At 35.2% G+C, this 21,091-nt stretch overlaps 2 protein-coding genes across 2 annotated transcripts; one reads left to right on the top strand and one right to left on the bottom strand.

Annotated features, from left to right (window-relative positions):
* Positions 1–6,518: 6,518 nt before the first annotated feature.
* LOC132054856 (uncharacterized) lies at positions 6,519–7,706 on the top strand. The gene is made up of 2 exons (XM_059446819.1): positions 6,519–6,997; positions 7,494–7,706. Exons 1-2 carry the CDS (start codon positions 6,708–6,710, stop codon positions 7,510–7,512), a joined length of 309 nt encoding a protein of 102 aa, XP_059302802.1. The 5' UTR covers positions 6,519–6,707; the 3' UTR covers positions 7,513–7,706.
* A 957-nt stretch (positions 7,707–8,663) lies between these two features.
* LOC132053518 (mitochondrial adenine nucleotide transporter ADNT1-like) lies at positions 8,664–17,799 on the bottom strand. Its single transcript, XM_059445589.1, has 8 exons — positions 17,361–17,799; positions 14,907–14,955; positions 14,448–14,611; positions 13,690–13,727; positions 10,927–11,039; positions 10,710–10,823; positions 9,906–10,253; positions 8,664–9,052 (listed from the first exon to the last, which is right to left on the bottom strand). Exons 1-8 carry the CDS (start codon positions 17,519–17,521, stop codon positions 8,969–8,971), a joined length of 1,071 nt encoding a protein of 356 aa, XP_059301572.1. The 5' UTR covers positions 17,522–17,799; the 3' UTR covers positions 8,664–8,968.
* Between the last annotated feature and the right edge of the window lie 3,292 nt (positions 17,800–21,091).

Raw genomic sequence — 21,091 nt, 5'->3', positions numbered from 1 at the left:
TGACTTGGTCATCTTTATTTACACTACAAGACTTAGAAAATTCAAGAACAATCAAGAAAAAAATTGGAGAAGCAAGAGAGAGGGGTATTCGGCCACCTCCCAAGAAATTCAAGATCAATTTCTAGCCATCAAAAAAATTAATTCTTCAAGCAAAGTTGCTAATTCAAGGGTGCTCAATAACGTGGAAGTGTTGTTTGGAGCGTTGGCTTGCTTGTTTTCTCCATCTACCAACTTTGGTCAAGTTAAAGAAGTGAAGAAGAAAGGTGAGTTTTAATCTTGTTTCATGTGTTATGAATGGTTCATATGTGTTGTAGCATGATAAAAAGGAAGAAATTTATGATAGAAATTAAGTTGGAGTTAAGGTTGTATATATGGGTTTGGCCGTGTGTATGTATATTGTGTTAAAGGTGATGAATAAATTCTAATTAGCATGTCTTGATGGTTGTAGAGTGAAGAAAAGAATGGAAATAATTTTTGTGAGTGGAAGTGGTGTTGGCCGAATAGGTCCCCTTAGTGTAGTTGTGAATTAACAAATCGTCGTTAGCGTTTTAGTTGTTGTCGTCATGGATTTTATAATGAGAAATGCAAGTTTAACGACTAAGAATAATGTTATGTTGGTTAAGAGATGATTTGGAAGTTTATGCGAATTTTATGTGATTTTTGCATTTACGAATATTGCATTGTTAGTGTATGGCTTAATGGTATAAATCATGAATTTGGAAGATAAGAATGTGTTTGGTGTTGTTTTCGGGTTTGGAGACAAATTCGGGTGAGTTGGAGTATAGTTTGAGTTGTTAGAGAATTGTGCGAATTGTTGAAAATGTTCTTGAATATTGTTTGGATGGCTTTGGATTAGTAATCGAGTGTGTAAACATTGATATTAGTTTGATCGTAAGCAGTTAAAGAAAGTATATTATGAATGTTGTCGAAGTTATGTAGAAAGAACCATTAATGTTAGAATACACTTTTGAATTGATTGTTGATGTTGTAGTTTTGTTGTTGGTTTGGTTGTTGCTGAAATTAGTAGAGTTGAAATCTCGGGGTTGGTGTATTTACGGGGAAGTCTTTGCAAATTTCGGTAGAATTTAATGTCCGTTTGAAATGGAATGCCTAAAGGCTTATGGCTAATGTTAATATATTTGGCGTTATGTAGATCTTGGCGTATCAGAGTCGAGGCTTGACTTAGCTTGCGAGCGGACAAGGTATGTGAGGCGTCGCTTTCTTTCCTTTGGCATGTCTTAGTCTTTATTAGGCTATGACCCGCGTCTCGGGTTATTCCATTCTTAAATCCGAGCTTAGATACGTACTTGTTTGATCCTAAAGATATATTCTTTAATGTGTTCAATGTAAGGTTATTAAGCTTTCTAATAAATGAGTTTTCAAAGACTTATGAAAATTTTGACTACAAAGAGGTCCGAACTTCAAACGTCCGTAACTTTTGCATACGAGCTCGGAACGCCCCAAAACATAATATGTAAGTTCATAAGGCCTAACTCTCCCCTAACCCTCGTAGTCGGGCTCGGATGGGGGTCGGCACCCGTCCGTGGGGCCCGCAGACTCTTTATGATTTCCCACAATGACCTTTAAGAAAAATTTAGTATTATTTTCACCTTGATCTCCGAGCATGGATTCCCTACTTATTTAGTAAGTTTAGAATTATGATTTGTATGCATTTTAAATACGGATTGTTACGCATATGACTTTGATATGTAATTGTGATTTCCAAAGTTTGTTGATATGTCCCCGAAAGGCATTCAAAAGGAAGTTTGATTAGACTATGACCCTAATCTGTAAATAATAGTTTGTTTCGATTAATTTACTAAATTTTGGTAAATGTTTATCTTGCATATGATTTATGAGATTTGTACATTGTACATGATTCCTACGATTACGCTCGTGCATATTATTGTTACCTCCTTCGCCGAGTCCCGAGCCGGTTATGTTCGTGCGCAATTTGAAATATGATGAGATTCCGAAGTATGATGAGCGCACGAAATATGATCGATTCGATATATACAATGATATGAGGTATGATGAGTTCTGAAATATGACATGGTTACGAGATGCGATATGATTACGCATTATGATGCGATTTGGAGGAGACGTTCGGAGAATATACAAAACTTCCGAAGTATGATGAGTTGTGGCGCCCAAGGCGAGTGGGGCGACCACGTTCCGTCCGCCGGGTCCTATCATGGACCATATATGACATATGTTTTTGACATTCATGATTTATGTTTATAAAGTAAGCATCTTTGACATTCGATCATTATATTTATTTTACGAATTTCATATATGACTTCCGGTAAGTGACATGCATATAATGTATGTGTGATGATACGGTTTGGCTTATTGACATATGTTTATGCGGGACAAACGGTTAAAAAGGTTAATTATGCTTTTCCAGTTTCTATGTTTATTTCCTTAACCCTTATTCCGGATTTGATTCTGTTTATGTATTTCCTGCCTTACATACTCAGTACATATTCGTCGACCGACCCTTTCTTCGGGGGCTGCGTTTCATGCCGCGCGTACTCGTTTGAGTGAGCCGCTTGCTTAGGGTCCACTGTTCAACTATCTTGAAGAGCTCCCTTGTCCGAGCCCGGGAGTTTTGGTACGATCTTTTGTTACATTCATGTATATTTGTTCGGTACGGCGGGGCCCGTCCGTCATATGACTTTGTTACTCGTGTGGGTACGTACACATGTACGTAGGTGTGGCTATATCTCGTACGCATACTATATGCACGTATTGTATGTCGGGTGGTTTATTCACCGCGAGCGACCTTGTCGGCTCGCCTATATATGTGTATATGGATATGTTGGCCCCCGTGTGGCCTTTGTTGGTATTTTTACGTATGCGGGAAAATTTTGGTTAGTAAGAAAAACGGAGGAAACTGCGCGATTTTTTTAGTATTTGAGTTACTATTTTTGGCTTTTGGTACGTACGGGTGCCCAGTTCGGGCGCTAGTCACGGCCTACGGGGTTGGGTCGTGACGGAAGGCTTCAGTGAGCTACACCGCTTGAGCTACTCGCAAGGCATGCCGCTCGATTGCAAGTCTAAGGAAGCTACGCAAGCTTTTCGGGGAAAACTGTTGCAAGGCTTTTCGAAGAAAATTTGACAAGGCACTTTGCAGCTATTTACAAGCTATCGACTTGAGCTACTTGCTAGGCGTATACGCTGATTGTAAGCTTATCCAGTTGGTTGTGTATCTGAATGGACATTCACAATCCGGTGTATTTATAACAATATATTATTATTAACCCTTGTTGCTTATTATGTTTCTAGGGTCGGCTGTACATTAAGGCTACTAAAGGGCTAAAAATATCCTTCATTATAAATTTGGGTAAAAAATACCCCTCCCGTCATTAAAGTTTTCAAATATACTCCTGTCTTAACGGAAATCTCCAACATAACCCGATTTCATTTTTAAACCCTCTCCATTTAAACCCAACCCAACTACATAAAAAAACTCATATGCAACCAACTTGTTCCCGAGTCCTACATCTGGAGTCACTAGGCACAGGAGCGAGTAACCCATATGCGTTTTTATTTAGTCGGGTCGTGTTTAAATGAAATGGGTTTAAAAATAAAATCGGGTTACGATTGAGATTTTCGTTAAGACAAGGGTATATTTGAAAACTTTAATGACGGGAGGGATATTTTTGACTCAAATTTATAATGGAGGATATTTTTAGCCCTTTTCCCAAAGTAAAGGGGCATTTTTGACCCTTTTCCCTTATTATTAACCCTTGTTGCTCATTATGTTTCCGGGTCGGCTAGACATTAAGGCTACTAAAGTCATAGCTTAGGGCCCCAACTTTATGGGGGCCTCACTTGTTCCTTAAAGATGTATTATGTACCTATATTATTAAAAACAAATTTTTGTGCACTGTTTGTAATTTTAGGAGACAGATTATAATAACTTTTTACCTTTTAATATGGATATAGTTGCAATAGTTGGGAATAATTTTCAGGAAATTGTTTACTTATGTGGGTTATTGGGTACCTATTTTATTGTCTCACAATATTCTGAAGGCTCTCAAATGGCTGCAAAACTTACTATTGCTTAAGAGTTACAAAAGATCAAAATCTGCTTTTTGGTGTCTTCTTCAAAATGTCAAGCATTGCAACAAGAAATCATTATACTGAAGCAGCACAACATTATTTCGATTTCATTCTATCAACTTATCACATTCTTGAGCCAGGTTTTATTATTCAAACTTTATTTTATATTTTTTCATTGAAAAGTAGTTATACAGTCAAACCTCTCTATAATGGCAGCGTTTGTCCAAAAATTTCATGGCTGCTACAGTGAGGTGTTGTTATGTATGTATACTGGCATTTGATGTTTAAATCTCATTTAGCTGTTGAAAGCGCAAAAAACAATTTTTATGTTCAAACGAAAATAAAATACTTGTTAATTGTATAATCTCAATTAATTTTCATATTGCATTAACTAAAAATTGAAAAGACTAATAAATTATTATAAATTCATAACTAGTTGTACCGTACCTCTAAAGAATTAAAATTTAAGGAAAATATGCATTTAAAATTAATTGAAAATTTAAATATTTCTAATTTGACTTAAGAATTCTACAATTGTAGGTTGTTTCGTAAATTTCAGTCTCTTAATAGTAATATAACGCTTGAATTGACGAAGATTTTTATCCAAACTTTCAGCAAAATGTAATTCAATAGCTTTCAAAAGCTGAAGGTTGTCTAAGAACTTAAGAGCTGACTCTTATATCTCACCCCAAGTAGCAATGGGTTGAGGCTCTTCATCAGTAGGTTGATGGTTACCATAAATATTTTACTTTTGTAATATATTTCTTATAAAATATTATATACTATAATTGAGTATGAATGTTATAGAGATGTAATTTTATAAAGAGTGTACCGCTATAATGAATGTCATTATTGTTATAGGTAAAATGCTGCTATAGAGAAGTCAAATATAACATGAAAAATCGGTTCCGGAGAATATCAGGCCATTATAATGAAATGTTGTTATAACGAATGACAATTATAGAGAGGTGTGACTGTATTATCAATTGAAATGAAGTTGATAGAACAAATCGATTATAAAACAACAATGAATTACTTCACATCTAAAAAAGCTAGAAAAGTAAATTTAAAATTAAAAAAAAAAAATATTATGATCTTTCCTTTTAAAAAAATGTTAGGGCATTTCTCTGAAGTTTGACTTTAGGCCCCCAATCTTGTTGAGACACCCGGTATGTTTGCAAGTAAATATTATCTGTCCTTTCAAAATTATTCGTATTATTCATTTGCAAAAGAGAGGTTTGTTCTCTCCCTTCAGAGGTTACGTAGTACTAAGGGTGGGCATTCGGTTTTTCGGTTCGGTTTTATCAAACTTCAGTTTGGCTATTTCGGGTTCGGTTTTTTGAAGGTGGACACCAAACACCGAACCAAACTAGTTCGGTTCGGTTCTTTCGATTTTTTAAAGTTCGGTTCGGTTCTTTCGATTTTTTAAAGTTCGGTTCGGTTCGGTTTCGATTTTTTCAATTCGATTTTTTTAATATAATATTAGAAGCGATTCCATTGATACTAATTTATATTCTCAAAAGCAATAAAACATAAAACTGATAAATTGAAATCAAAATCAAACAATGAGGATACACAAGAACAGAAAACTATAATCATGACATAGGATTACTAGGTGTTATATACATACCGTAAGAATAATTAAGAAAACACATAAATGACATACATTAATCCTAAAGAGACATCCTAGTTACCTTTCTTTGTTAAGGATATTTGATTTTTTCAATTGAAGTGGAAAATTAGAGATACAAATGCAAAAGAAGACTTATTACAATTGGGTTTTTTTTTTTGCTTTAAACTTAATGGGCCTGGACTATTTTAATTTTTTTGGATAATGTATTAAATTTCGGTGCGTTCGATTTTTCGGTTCGGTTTTATCAAACTTCGGTTCGGCTATTTCGGTTTCGGTTTTTTGACAATGGACACCAAACACCGAACCAAACTAGTTCGGTTCAGTTCGGTTCGGTTTGTTAAAGTTTCGGTTCGGTTTGGTTTGATTTTTCGGTTTTCGGTAATTATGCCCAGCCCTACATAGTACGTACCTATCTAATCCAAGTGTGAAACATACACAATTCTTTCACTGTAAGCATAATAATTGATCAATAAAACCTAGCCAAGTTGATATAATATAAAAATATTACTTGTACAAGTAACATCGTTCACGCAACTATTAAACCTACTTTGCAGTTTTAAATTTTAATTTTTACGTAATGCAATCTGACTTTTTTGTACACTATATATCATATCATAATCAGTGTTTGCTCACTACGTGATTAATTTTATCAAGAAGTCAGTTAATTACTTTTAGTTAAAACAAAAATCTTCAAATTATAAAATTAGGAGAGGAAAGAAGGCAACAAAAATAAAATAAAACCAACCAAATGGTCCACCCATTTTCGCCAAACATTTGCCTAAAATACAGGAAATCGTGGTTATTGTTACATAAGAAAACGATGGATGAGTGAAAAATAGTTGACACCACATATTAGACCTACATATTACTGTCCTTTATTCCTCTTATGGCTACCAAATCTCAGTTACTTTTACATAACAAAAAGGCATTTTCCTACGGTAAAAAGGAATCTATATACTTTAGACACTATTTTTGAGTGAAAAAAAAAGAAGCTGAATCTACGACTATGGAGATGAAGCTTGAAGAACAATTAGTGGATATGGAGGAAGAGAAAGGTGATGAGAAACCAAGAGAATTGTTTCTTGCAGAGCTAAATCTTGTTTTAATTCTTTCGTTTTTTTCATTATCATCTGAAGAACGAAAATTAGAGGAATTGGAGATTGATAATGACAAAGATTATCAAGCACACAACTTTATTTCTAAACTAAAGTCCAAAAAACGAGGAGGAATTAATAAATACAGGGCTACTGATCAACATGAATTTCCCAGGTTCCAGACCAAGATTAAGGATTGCAGGTAAGGTCTTTATGAAAACTACTAGTATTTTTTGTTTGAAACTTACCAATATATACAGTTCAGCCAAACTTGTTTATCAATATAGCCAAGATACACAAAACCTATTACGTATATTATATGTATTAGGTATGTGTGTGTGTGTATATATATATATTATACGTATAAATATTTTGTAAACTAGATCACGCAAAAGCATTGGGTTGTAATTTTTTCCTTTTTCCTCTCAGTATAATGGTCAGTTTGTGGGCCTCTGACTATTCATCGGATACATGGTATCTTTCACTAGCAAAATATCGGATAACTATGCTCGTCAAAGCTTAGGCAAATGGAAAGAAACCATAGCATATTGTCTCTAATAATATGAAAATTCTGGTCTTCCATTATTTTTGCCCACTTTATTGAATGTTGTTTGTGTCTTGAAATTAGAATAATCCTGGCTCCTTTTATGTTGTTTTAAAAGTAATCAAGATTCTCTCTTTTCATGCTTTTCATTCAGACACTGCAGAAGGATGTGAGGAATAACTTTGGAGCAAAGCAAGCAGAAAGAAACTCCCACAAGAGAATGTCATTTCCATTTATGGTAGAGGAAAATGGATGAGACAGAGAGAACAGAATCTTTTTTTTAGAGAAGATAGAGAAAACGAGAGACATGCATTTGCATGGCAAACATCTTTAAATTAAGTTTACAGAAGCATTCTTAATACTTTCATATTTTGTTTCAGCATTTTATAGAGCAATTCTGTGTTTTTGCTGTATTATGAGTAAGTCTATCGAAGCTTGACCTCTCTATCTTGGGTTAGGGATAAGGTTTGCGTCTCTCTTGCTACTCTCAGGACAGCTTGTGAGATTTGTTGGTATGTTGTTGTCGTCGTCGTCATTTTGTAGAGCAATTTATTGCAGAGCCACAACTAGATAAAAAAATAAAAAGTTTTGTAGTCTCATATAACCACAACTAAACAATGTATTGGCAAATCTAATGACGTTTTACTCCAGTTTGTCAACATAAATCACGGCTGTTTCTGTCAAAGCAAATACAGCATTTCCTCTTTATTCGCCCTCCCCCGCCTTCTCTTCCCCTCATACAAGTATATTTGGTTTTTTTCTTGCTTTACAGCCATTTCCCCGTTTCTTTGTTTTTTCACTTGGCGTCGGATATCCATTTTGGGCTAGGCTAATTCGAATTTCCTCAGGCAAATCCTACTTTGCGGATAAAACGCCCTACTAGAAAGCCCTAAATCCCTATTCCTAAAATTCGAACTCGAAATTTCTGGTCAAGGATGAAGGTATTTATCATCACCCACCAGAATCCCAGTGGTTGTCATTTTCCCTTTATCCAAGGACATCCACTAGGGAAGGAATAATGGGTTTACTCTCTCCATCTGTCTCAATCTCTTCTCTAACAGGTCATTTTCCAAGAGCATCTTATACATCTACTTATTAAACAACAAAAGACAACAGAATAAAGGGGTTATCTTCCCCTCTCTATATGGACCATTTCCCTTTCATTGATTATCCAAGAACATGTAAACTGTAGGCTAGAGAATATAGGGGTTCACTTCTCCCATGGAGCTTGCAGTTATACATTAGACTACTACAAATACTATTGGCAGGACCATTGCATCATTAGAACAGTGTTCACAAGGCTACAAACTGAAATATAGGAGTGTACTTGTATAATTCTGAATAACTGATCATATAGCCAAAAATAAGCTGTTGAAAACACATCAATACTCGTACTCTCTCACTAACAGAGGCACTAATTATTCATTACACTATTCCTGATAATTTCCTTATTGACAATACCACTAAATAAGCAACAAGCAGATACAGAGTACGAAGTTCTAATCACAGGCTAGAACAGGACCCTAAATTCCCCGTCTAGACTATGTAACTACCATGTTATTATAACCCTTTGTATCCTCGACTACAAAATTATCATATGAATGAGAAAAATACTGGAGCTTCTCTTCATTAGTCAGAAATTCTGATCTCAACTCCCAATAGGTCCTTCACTTGCTCATATGCCACGAAAGCAATAGATATTGAAGGAACAACCTGATCATATTCATCACCGTTAGGAATGAAATAAAAAAGAACTGATATGACAAAGGAATGAAAAAATTATTACGAAAAAGGAAATAAATCCTAGTAACTCGATAGTTCACGAAAAAAGAAGAATGTAACAGCCTTTTCGCAGAAACATACGCAGAAGGTTGCATCCAGCACATCTTCACTCCAACCCTACCTCACAAAGACAAGGAATAATCTCTTTTCTAATAACCGAAAAATCCCACTAAGCATAAGAAACACTAAACTTGTTTGAACTATCCAACTAAGCAGAAAAGAAATGGTTTCAGAACAATGATGAAATTTAACACACAAATGAAGATAATAACCCATCTTTTATGAGCAGAACTCAATGCTCTACAAGGCATCAGATATCCTCCAGGAGAACCAGTGGAACTTAATTTGCCAGTGCAAATAAGTCTCTATAAAAGAATGTCCTAGTCTGATTTGGAAAGATTATCAAGGCAAAAAAATTAAGAGTTGATGATCCATTATTACGCAAGTTAGTATTTGGGAATCCATAACTAACTACTTCTCCTTAAATGATAAACGGGACGGACATTTTAGTGTAAAAATTGCATACAATCCACAAGATAGAAATGATAAAGTGATGTCTAAACAGAAGCAAAATTAATGTCAACTCACAAACAGAAAGTCTTACTTAAGCAAGTAAACATTGAATTGAGACACTGTAGTATAGTAAGCGAAGAGGTGCTCAACAACTTCAAGAACTTAAGCAACTAATAACACATATGATGGCACATATTTCAAAAAACAAAAACAGGAAGAATCTAAGGCTGCAAGTGAACTGGAAGGCATAATATTGAAAAAGAAGACTAACCTTCACTGAATTGGGTACTAAACCCTTGTACAAGGCTCTAACACCCTCATACTTTACAGTTTTACGGAAAGCATCAATCATTCCAGTATATTCAAGGGGAGCCTTGCTCCTCCCATCACCAGTAACAATAGATGCGGCATGACTCCATCCCACCATCTGCATCCTTCTGCGAATAACATCAAGGGGGTAAGCAACAGTTTGTCCAACTGTTCCTGCAGCAGCACCACATGCCAGCCTTGTAACAACACCAAGCTCAGAATTATCATCAACAAGACCCAACGGTTTTGTTTTGACCAACCAGTCTTTCAAAGATTCATATACAGCAAAATTAAGCCCCACGTATGGAATCTGCGAACACCAAATAAAACGATAAGCATTCACAAGAACGATAGGAACTCCCAACTAGTGTCATGTTCTTCTCTTTTCCTTGTTTTTTAGATAGGTTCCTTTCTCTTCTTTTTCCTTTCATCCAACATTCAACGAAAAGGAGATTGATCTGTAACCTTTTCCCTGGAAAAATTGGGTTATAATACTAATTAGCTAATTGGCTATTGGTTAATATTCTTATCACCTTCAAAAGAGAATGACACTTTAATTTCTTCTTCATAGACAACTTTTCAAAGGAAGATACCAATGCATTTCAAGAATATGATTATCAAATTAAACTCACGTATCTTTTTCTTCATAGAAAACTTTGGAAGTGGAGATCTCTATTATGAGACCATCAAATCTTGTGACATGGTTATTAAATTACTATGAGTACTGGATAAACAGTTCCTTTTAATCCAGGGAACGAAGACTTACAACTCCTATGACAGACGGAGTCCATCCTTTATACAAAGCGCGTGGACCTTCCTCACGAAGCACAGTTGACAATGCATGAAACATTCCTCTGTATTGATAAGGAGACTTCTCTGTCTGAAGAGCAGAGAAAAGGATTTAGAAGGCATCTTTGCAAAATAACACCCAGAGGAATAAATCAAAACTCATCATATTCATTCAGAAGGATTCACAAAATTACCTGCACAGTGATTCTTCCTCGCACCATGTCCATTGGGTAAGTTGCAGACATGGCAATTATGCCAGCACAAGCACCAGCTCCAAGACGTAATAGTGGAGTGAGCTGAGCATCCTCTGTTGTAAGTGAAGATGAAAGAGTAAGATAATGCTCGATTTCCATTTCATTGTTAAACTAGAATGTAATAGTTTCACGGATAAAAACAAACCAAGCAAAATAATGCAAAAGCTTCATCAACTAAATGCAGACACCTCTTCGAAAGAACCTTTATCAGAAAATAGTTTGTCTAAGAGAGCATAGCGAGTGCAGATGACTGCAGCTATTTAATGCACATTAAGTTGGAGGATTGAAATGCCTTGGGGGCTATTGTAATCAGCCGATCCTCCTATAACTCAGAAGAATTCTCAGTTTTCACATCTAAAATAAAGGTCGACATTTTAGAACTCAAAACTGCCTCTTGTTCCAAGAAACTTCAGCAGCTGGCACAGGCAGCATATGACAACAGTAAAGAGAATTGAAGCAGAAACAGCCTAATCTGGGTCTGAAATGTTACTTCAGCAAATGATGTAACGAACAAAACCAGGGTCAGGTTCCTATTCTAAGTTAAACCAAGATCTTCGGATATAATAAAACTCCGACAGATTTCCTTTTTGCCGTACTCAGGTATTCGACATGATTTACCAGGGGCGTGAACAACAGAAATTAGCATGTGAAGAAAATGCTTCCTCGGAATTAGAATCACCAAATGAAATTATGTCTATAATAAAGGCGGATCTAGCTTGTAACCTATAAGTTCAGGTGAACTCAATAGCTTTTGCCCGACCCTCTATATGTATTAAGAAATCCACTAAATATCTATAAATATTTGTCTGTGAGCTCAATCATTATTGTACATTAACTTGAAGTAACTATAGGAACTCATAAACTTCAAATTCTGGATCTGCCTTTACTCTACAGCCTCGTGAAAAGGTAAAATCTATCATAAGCTAAAGCACTTGAATATATCAGAATATCCTAGAACAGAAATAAGCTCGTGCGGAGCTGGTATTTGGAGAATTAGTAATTTCTAAAAAAGAGCAACAGAAACCTTTAAGACAAGAGAGGGATACGAGTAGCATCGCAGTGCTTGAATAGAATACTCCTTCCGTCCCATTTTAACAGTCGCTTTAGCTCTATACATGCCCATTCAGAAAACAATAAATACAAGTGATAGTTTACTAAGTTACCCTATTTAATAAAGGTAGACTGGTTTTTCTTCTTAAATATTGTGCATAGTTCTTTAATGTTAAGGGTATAGTTGAAAATAAGTCTCAACTTTAGTCCTGAATTCCTAAAGTGACAATTATTTTGAGACAATTTTTGAGCTAAAAACGACAATTAGAATGGGACGGAGGGAGTATTATTTATTTGTGTAAAAACAAAACTTCACCAAATACAAGCCCAATCAATATCAATCAACCACACCTCAAATCCAAGCTGATTGGAATCGACTATAAGAATCCACCATGTCCATTCAGCTCTATCCAGACCTATGGTCCAACATTAAGTTCCTAATCTTCCAAGGCAATTTAATGGTTCTGTCAAACTAGAGGTTCTCTAACTCTCACATATATTCCTACATTGACATAAAAGTTGATAACCAAACTACGCCGGCTGAACAGCAGACTAATGTAAATAAGCTCTAGGCAAACAACAAAGAACCTTTAATTCCAACTAGTTGATATAGCGTTATGGATCTTTTACTTCTATTTTGTTGTATTCTTAATTAAATTTGCATTGATTCTGCGAGATTGCAAATCTTTTGAAATGACTTCCCTACATGTAATTCTACCTTCCAGCCCTTTTAAGCACCTTCAACCATTTACAGTGTGCAACATCTATCAATCGGTGCATTTAGAGGTCTATTCACAATAGACGACCTTTTAGATCTTCTCTTACTATATCCCCAATGAGTGATACTTCAAGCCTACTCCGGACGTGATTATTTCAAACTTTATCAAATCTTGTACAACACATTCGTTAACATTTGCATTTTTACAACACTCACCTTGTGGATATGTTGTGACTTAGAGACCCAACAATTACTCCCGTATACAGAAGTTTTTCCACTATTATAACAGAAATGTAACTAGGAAAAAAAAAGTTCTGCCTAGAGGGACATTAACTACAAAAGGAAGAAGATACTGGTGAGAATATATAGCAATCACCCAATTTGGCCCCACAATCTGAGGCATTATTAGGGCTTGAACTTGGTAGAGACCTAAAATGCGGCTCATTCTGCACTAAGTAGCTGCCCAAAACCCAAACGTGCATCCCTATACTTGACAGACTGAGTTTTTACCATCCAAAAAGCAAATAGATATAATGTGAAACAGGAAGGGCAATACACATAAATCAAGTGCTAAATAAATCTCCATATTACCAACAAACGAAGCAAACATTGGCAGAAAATGAGTCTAAACTTGGACTGAAGGAAAAGGAGAAAGGAACTTCAAAAGTATATGGCACACGAAACACAAGCTACAACCCAACAATGTGTAATAGCATCAAGAACGATGAGTACTATGCCTAAAAGTTTTCTTCAAATGAGAAGTCATTCCTCCTATGACTGAGTCATCAGTGAAATCTCAGTCTCATGCAAACCATTTAAGAATGCAAGGATGGTCAAATGAAAACACAGTGATGTCCCCGTGAAAATTCCCTATTTTTATTTCCAATAGTTATTCTCCACGACCAGTAAATAACTTAAAAGGAAGACGGGCATACCATTTCCAGTTTGCTGCCGGTACAAATAAAGTATACCCCTGTTCCAATATCAAGGAAGAAATCAGTGGAGGGAACAGAATGCTGTAACAGTAACATGAGAAACAAGTAGGAAATTCAACAATCCTTTAGTAACTTGAGACATCAATAATAGCCATCTTTAGAAAGTATTTCGTGAGGCCCTTCTAGATCTCGTCTTTGCCTTCCATTAACACAGTACTTTTCCCTTTTATACCTAAAAGGTCAGATTAGGTCATTACATCACTTGTCCATCTCCACAATGAGGTTCATAAATTAGTTCAGGTCTGCATGGTTACGTCATCATAAATTCTCCATCATTCCTCTCACAGATGGCTCATTTCCTCCCCCTCCCCCCCCCCCCCCTTTTTTTTTTTTTTTTTTTTTTGTATTTTGAAAAGATAAGATTTTTATGGATGTTTTGGGGGTAAGGAATCCCCGGTATGAACGTACATCGAGCTCATTTCCTTTAGGGGCATAAAATCAGAGAGACTGTCTTTCCCTTTCTGGTCTTTCTTTTTTTATGGGGGGGGGGGGGGGGGGGTCCCTCCTAAAACATACAAAGGCACTAAGCTGAAAAAATGAAGTAAATTGAACAAGATTTATCACCACATAAAAGGTGAATGTTAAATATAAAACATTGGAAATAATTTAGGAATGAAGTGGCCACAAGAAACATTAATGTGTATCCTTTTATCCTCCTGCTGCTAATTTAGAGTCTATGTTTTGATAGGGATCCTTACTTTGAAGCTTGCTCATAGCTGAAGAATTTGACTGCGGAGTTTGGGACGATCCGTGCACAATTGGTTCCGTTTCCCTTAAACAGTCCTTTGAACCCTTCAGTTCTGTAGATATATTTCAAGCCCTGAATGGTGCCACTGTATTTCATGCTATGTGAATTTTGAACCTGCACATCAAACAACATCATGTTACAAGAAGAGAACAAACAATTTAGACAGAACCTCCATCAAAGCACATAGCTGAGATGAAAACTCGCATGGGGATACACGAATAAAAAGAGGGAAGGTAGGAAGTTTTAAATCCTAAAACTTTTTTATGAGCAGGAAAAAGCCACAGAGTTACAAACTAAACTATGGGGTTTAGTGCTCCATCACTCAAAACTAGTATGGCATGCTATATTGCTCTCTTTCTGTAAAGATATTCAATCGTGCGAAAAAACATGCTATGAGATTATACTTCACCTGTAGCAATATCTTCAGCCGTTCCAGTGGAGCCACAGCAGTTCGTGACCTGCAAGAGGGAAAGTAGCAGTAAGTGTGAAGTCAAGTCAAAGCTTACACAAATAAAAAGTTTTTAGTCCAAGCATATCAAAACATTAGTCAGTGTCAACCCTCATGTAGAGCAGGCAGAACCAATATGATTTTGCTAAAGCATATACCAAAACCCCTGCAGATGCATGTTTCTATAGAGCATCATCTTTTATACAACAGGATATGATTTATAACCTTGGGTCCATCAAATGAGTATTTGGAGGTACAAACAAGCTTATACAAGTAAACACAGAATCTTACTAACATCTGATATACTGATTTTCACTCTGTCAACAGAGTGTTTGGTTACTTCTTTTACCAGTTCAATGAAGCTAAACCTTTGACCAGAACATCAGTTGAAACAATTATGTGATATTTTTTCTGCAAACTGACCCCTAAGATAGCAGAGAACTGGTAATAGTAGCTATACAATTACATAGAGGAGGGTGAGAGCTCGTGAAGAACACATCTTTCTACTGGTTAGAAGTATCTACTTGTAAAGGAAACAAATTTCATAAGTAAAATCTAAAACATTTCTACCCAAAGACGAACAAAGAGAGCAGGTATTCTAGCAAAACAAAAATAACGACTCCAAATCAATCCCAAGCAAACAAAAATAACAAATTTTCAATTCCCCCTACAACAATTCACACATTACCATATTTTCATGCATGTGATCTATTGACCACCGAGGTCCAACTAGCACAATACATATTGTAATCACCAACAAATATCTTGTAATTACCCAACCACACCGAAGGAGGGTGAGAACTTGTGAAGAACACATCTTTCTACGCGTTAGAAGTATCTACTTATATATAAAGGAGAAAAATTTCATAAATAAAATTTAACATTTCCTTCCAAAGGAAAACAAACAGAGCAGGTATTGTAACAAAGAGACAGCAACTCTGCATCAATCCCGAGAAAACAAAATCTCCCTCCGTCCCATTTTAACTGTCACTTTAGCTCTTTTCACGCTCGTTAAGAAAAACAATAAATACAAGGTGTAGTTTACTAAACTAACCCTATTTATTACTCCCTCTGTCCAATTTTATGTGATACACTTTCCTTTTTAGTCTATCCCAAGAAGAATGATACATTTCTATATTTAGAACCAATTTAACTTAAAGCTTCCCCTTTTACCCTTAATGAAATGATTTATAGCCACACAAATATCTATGGCTTGTTTTAAACCACAAGTTTCAAAAGTCTTTTTTTCTTTCTTAAACAGTCGTGCCAAATCAAACAATATCACATAAATTGGGACGGAGGGCATAGATGTTTTTTGAGAACTGAGCAATATTGAAAAGGACTACTTCTTTATTGTTAAGAGTATTGTTGGAAACAATTGTCAACTTTGTTCTTGGTCTTGAATTCCTATAATGACACTTATTATTATTTTTTTTTATGACATGGGAGCCCGCAGCCGCTACCCTTCGGGCGCGCACAAGGTAAACCCAGCTCCTGTACAATAGCTCGCAAGCCACACAAGAGAGATAACCCGCACTAGGCAAGCCCCATGCGACGAGACCTCCATTATGAAAGCCGCATGCTCAACTAAGACACTTATTTTTGGGACAGTTTTTTTAAGCTAAAGCAACAGTTAAAGTGGGACGGAGGGAGTAACAAATTATCATTACCCCCCCAACAATATTCACACATTTTCATGCATGTGATCTATTGAACACCGAGGTCTAGATATCGTAATAACCAACAAATAGATCGAATTATTCAACTTTAAACATAACTCTCAACAAAGATGAAAAAAATAGTCATAAGACTAGCCAAAGTTCTTTAATTATACTCATGAGAAAACAAATAAAGCTAGTTGCGGTATACATACAGTGGCGGACCTAGTAAGAGACCAGAGGGTTCATCCAAACCCCCTTCGGCGAAAAATTACACTGTATATACAAGGTGAAAATTATTTTTTATGTATATATAGTAGACGTTGAACCCCCTTAGCTTCTTCATTTATGGCTTCTTTATATTTTTGAACCCCTTGGCATAAATCCTGGCTCCGCCACTATATACGTATACGCTACTCCCTCCATCCCAATTTATGTGGCACCATTTGACTTGGCACGGAGTTTAAGAAAGAAAGGAAAGACTTTTGAAATGTATGATCCAAAACAAGTATTATACAAACGTGTGCCCGGAAATCATCTCATAAAGTTAAATTATTTCTAAATATAGAAAATTGACATTCTTTTCGGGACAGACACAAAAAGGAAATGGTGGCACATAAATTGAGACAGAGGAAGAGGAAGTATATCACAAGCTCATTTTTCTACGATGTTAATCTGTATTTACTTGAATAATGCTATATATATTATAGATAACTTACACAGTGAAAAGGGAAAAAAGGCATAATAGATAACTTACACGCCTCCAGCGACACCACCGGCAACAAGTGATTTGCAGATACTGAGTACAGCATGACTTGTAGGCTTAATGTCATGTCTAGCAAGCTTAGCTTCTTCAGCTAAGTTCACGATTTTCTCCACGGCTGTATCTCTTGCCCCCTTCACATCCTCCGAAGCCATAAAATATTAACACTACTAAAACTAAAACTAAATAATACTCACTTTATTTATAGATCGGAATTAATGAAAAACTTTTATGTAAAATCAGTACATTTTACAACTGACTGTTGAGATCAGTTGTGACGGCTAGAGATGGATGGGAAATGGGGCGGAGAAATGAAGGGGAAACTGGCTGCTCTTTATACGACGGCGCTTGGTGAAAGTGTGTGTGTGGGCTGATGAATTAATTAATGGAAATATTGGGCTAAGCTCTTTTTAGGTGTGCTATATATATAGGGCGGAACTTGCCATTTGTTAGCGACACGCTGTACGGTAGAATGGATAGCATTTCTCCGTTTTTAATTTTAGGGAAAATAAAATAATTATCCGTTCATATATTCATGTTGCTTTCATGTCCCTGAAATTATTTACCTGAAATATTTTCAAAATTATGATATTAAGTTGGTATATAAATATATTGGGATAGTATCATATTTTAGTATCATATTTATTCAAAAGACACACTTTTCACAAAAAAACTTCTATGATACCATCATCTTATATACTATCACTGTGATAGTATCGTGGAGAAATTGATCGGTCCTTGAACGACAATCCTAATCACATGGTATATAAATATCTTGAGACGATATCGTAATACCAATCTTTAGTCATTCATTAGTACTCGTGATAATATCATGATATATAAATATCTTTAATCGATGGTATCGTAGGTAAGGATTTTGGGAGAGGGGATACTCGAATAAATATTCTTGATCGGTTGGGTAAGAAGCGAAACTAGTATAGGAAGGGGCAAAGGCGAATAAATATTTTACATTTTAGGAGTATTTTGTGTTGTTTTCCCCCTAATTAATGGAAAAATTGGGCTGGCTCTTTTTAGGTGTTTGTTGTAGTAGATGTAGAGCGGCCCTTTTCCGGATCCCGCATGTAGCGGAAGCATAGTGTATCAGGCTGCCCTTCTTGTAGATATAAGGTGGAACTTGCCAACTGTTACTAAACACAAGTTATGGTGGAACTGATAGATTTTTTCATTCTTAATTAGAGATTTTGGGTTTGAATTCTGAGTGTTTAGTAAAATCTAGTAAAGAGTTTTTTCTCCCAAAATGAATCTTACACGATCCAAATTCAAATTAATCCGACTACAATGTGAAAATCCTTTCATACTTATCGTCGTAGTATTATTCTTGTAGTTTCTTATTTTTTGTTTTATATTATTATATGTTGATTTTTGTACTTCGATTATCAGTTGATTTTTGTACTTCGATTATCACGTGATTTTGTGGTAGTTACGTTATTGTTTTTTTTTTTCCAGACTGTTTCTTATTATTATATGTTGTTTCTTTACTTACATCTATTATTTCTTTTTCTATACTGCTTAGGTTTTCTTTATCTATCGAAAACTGCTTTTCTACCTTCCAAATTAAAAATAAAGTCTATCTTTCAGCATACCCTCGGACCTTTGCATTTCTAAAAAAGTATGGCGGATATGTTGTTCTTGTTGTTACAATGTGAAAATGGATAAATTGAGTAGAAAAATACTTGCCAAACAAGTGGCGTTGCTACGGTCCGCTACAGTGAGTATGGTGGGGACCAGAGGAGAAAGTAGTGATTTCCAATGAACTCAACCCTCTAGAGACTAAAGGGCCGTAGTATAAAATAAAGTAAGAAAAGAATAAAGGAAGGATGAAAAGTTTGGGAATCCATGTATTTAAAATTTCAAAGTCTTAAAGCGACTGTAACTGGGATATTGTTTAATCAATTATTAAGATTCGAAAACATGGAACGATTAGTATTTATTTTTATAAACTGAATATTTATAGGAATTGTTTGTTGGGCGTGTTAACAAAAAAATAATCTCTGCATAAAAATTCCTCATAGATAATACTTTCTCAATTTCTTAAAAAATAAAGTTTACATTATCAAAAATTAGGTGAAAATAGTGTAAATTATTACTTTATATATACACGAATCCACATACTTGTATCAAACAAAGGCTGTTTGTCTCTCTCAAGTAATGATAGTTTCATGTAATACAAAAATGTGGCTAAGAATTTTAATACAAAAATGTGGCTAAGAATAGGTAGATGGATTGACATTCCATATGTTATTACTTTTCCGGATAATAATTCATATGCTATTGTTCATCGCATAGACGATTCATTCATCATACTCCCTCCATAACTAGCGCACGAACCAAACATTCCTTGACCTTCTTTTTTTTATTATTAATCATAATCATACTCTATGTTATTATATTTAAAAATGTATTAGCATCGACTTAGAGGCACGTACAAGAAAAAGGCTCAATACTTAAGCATTCTAGCTCAGTACCTGAGTCTGAGCACAAAAAATTAAGTATCCTGATCAAATATATCAAACTTTTATGGTAGTGGATGAGTATCTATTTGCGATTAGCTTTAATGTCGATACATGAGTAAATTTCTTAGTGTCAATTGACTACCATTATCATCGGAGAAATAAGAGTTTGAGCACTCGTTTCATAAGTTGGGATACTTGTGGACCAATAGATAGATGGAGGATACATGTAAGTGAATTTCCATACGTTAGGGACATTTTGATCCTTTTCCGTATATTAAGTAACCAATTTAATTTGGATTAATTTAAGCTGCTTCACTCATTTAGTAAATCAAGCAGCCACCAATCCATGCCTCTTTGTAATTTTTATATCCTGAATTCCTGATAATATAGGCTATTAATTATTATTTTTTAAGTTGAATAGATTACAATGTCACTGGCGTTGATGGATGATGTTTAGCAATAATCGAGAGGGTGATTTGCACAAATAAGAGTATTGGATGCCACTATTTTACGCTTTGATTCCGTTAATTTATTTTACAAGAATAGAATATTATGTAGCAAAATTCTGACCAATCATCGGGATTTTAAATTAAGAGAAAAAACTTTTCTTCTCACAATAATCTCCAAGATTTTGTGACCAAATTCTCACGACTCATTAGAATTTGGTCACAGAATCCTGGCGAATTTTAAATTGATGAAGGAATTTATGAATTTATCTTGTCACAAATCTTGAAGGTTCACTTGAATTTGTGGTCAAATTCTGACGGATCGCCAGAATTTTGACTATACATTTTGACAATCTGTTAGAATTGACCCCAAAATCCTGATGTGTTGCCATAATTTGTTGTGTAAAAATTTTACGAACACGTTTTCTCTTCAAAGTTAATCTAAATCATCTCCAAATAATTCCGTATTTTATGGACAGCTTTCTAATACGATTCTAACAATTTTCAATATTTAAATTTAATCCAAACCTTTTAAAAAAGTAATTTAAAGAAGTACTACGCCTGGACTATACTTTAAATGGTGCTGCTCCGTAGTAGATATTTGAAGGAAAAAGAAAAGACATTTATGCTTATGTAAAATAACCCCTTTGTTCCTTAATATTCTAAGCTTGAAAGACGAAGAGTAATTTACAAATTACTTTCTGTATTATTATATGAGTGAGAGCAACAATTCGTAAAATAAATGTGTTCTTACTGGCAGAGTCAATCCCATGAATGATCATTTAATTTTTGTTTCATATCAAAA

The sequence above is a fragment of the Lycium ferocissimum genome, chromosome 4 (assembly GCF_029784015.1).
Source record: "Lycium ferocissimum isolate CSIRO_LF1 chromosome 4, AGI_CSIRO_Lferr_CH_V1, whole genome shotgun sequence".
NCBI classification, from domain to species: domain Eukaryota; kingdom Viridiplantae; phylum Streptophyta; class Magnoliopsida; order Solanales; family Solanaceae; genus Lycium; species Lycium ferocissimum.
Note: the sequence above shows the minus strand (reverse complement) of the source record. Positions and strands in the feature narration are given on the sequence as shown.

Coding starts and splice junctions, on each gene's coding strand:
- LOC132054856 (XM_059446819.1), top strand. CDS start 6,708: ATGGAGATGAAGCTTGAAGAACAATTAGTGGATATGGAGGAAGAGAAA.
- LOC132053518 (XM_059445589.1), bottom strand. CDS start 17,521: ATGGCTTCGGAGGATGTGAAGGGGGCAAGAGATACAGCCGTGGAGAAA. Junction 11,040..13,689: donor CCGGCAGCAAACTGGAAATG/GTATGCCCGTCT, acceptor CACTTACAACAG/AGGATGCTCAGCTCACTCCA. Junction 10,254..10,709: donor CTCCGTCTGTCATAGGAGTT/GTAAGTCTTCGT, acceptor TGGTGTTCGCAG/ATTCCATACGTGGGGCTTAA.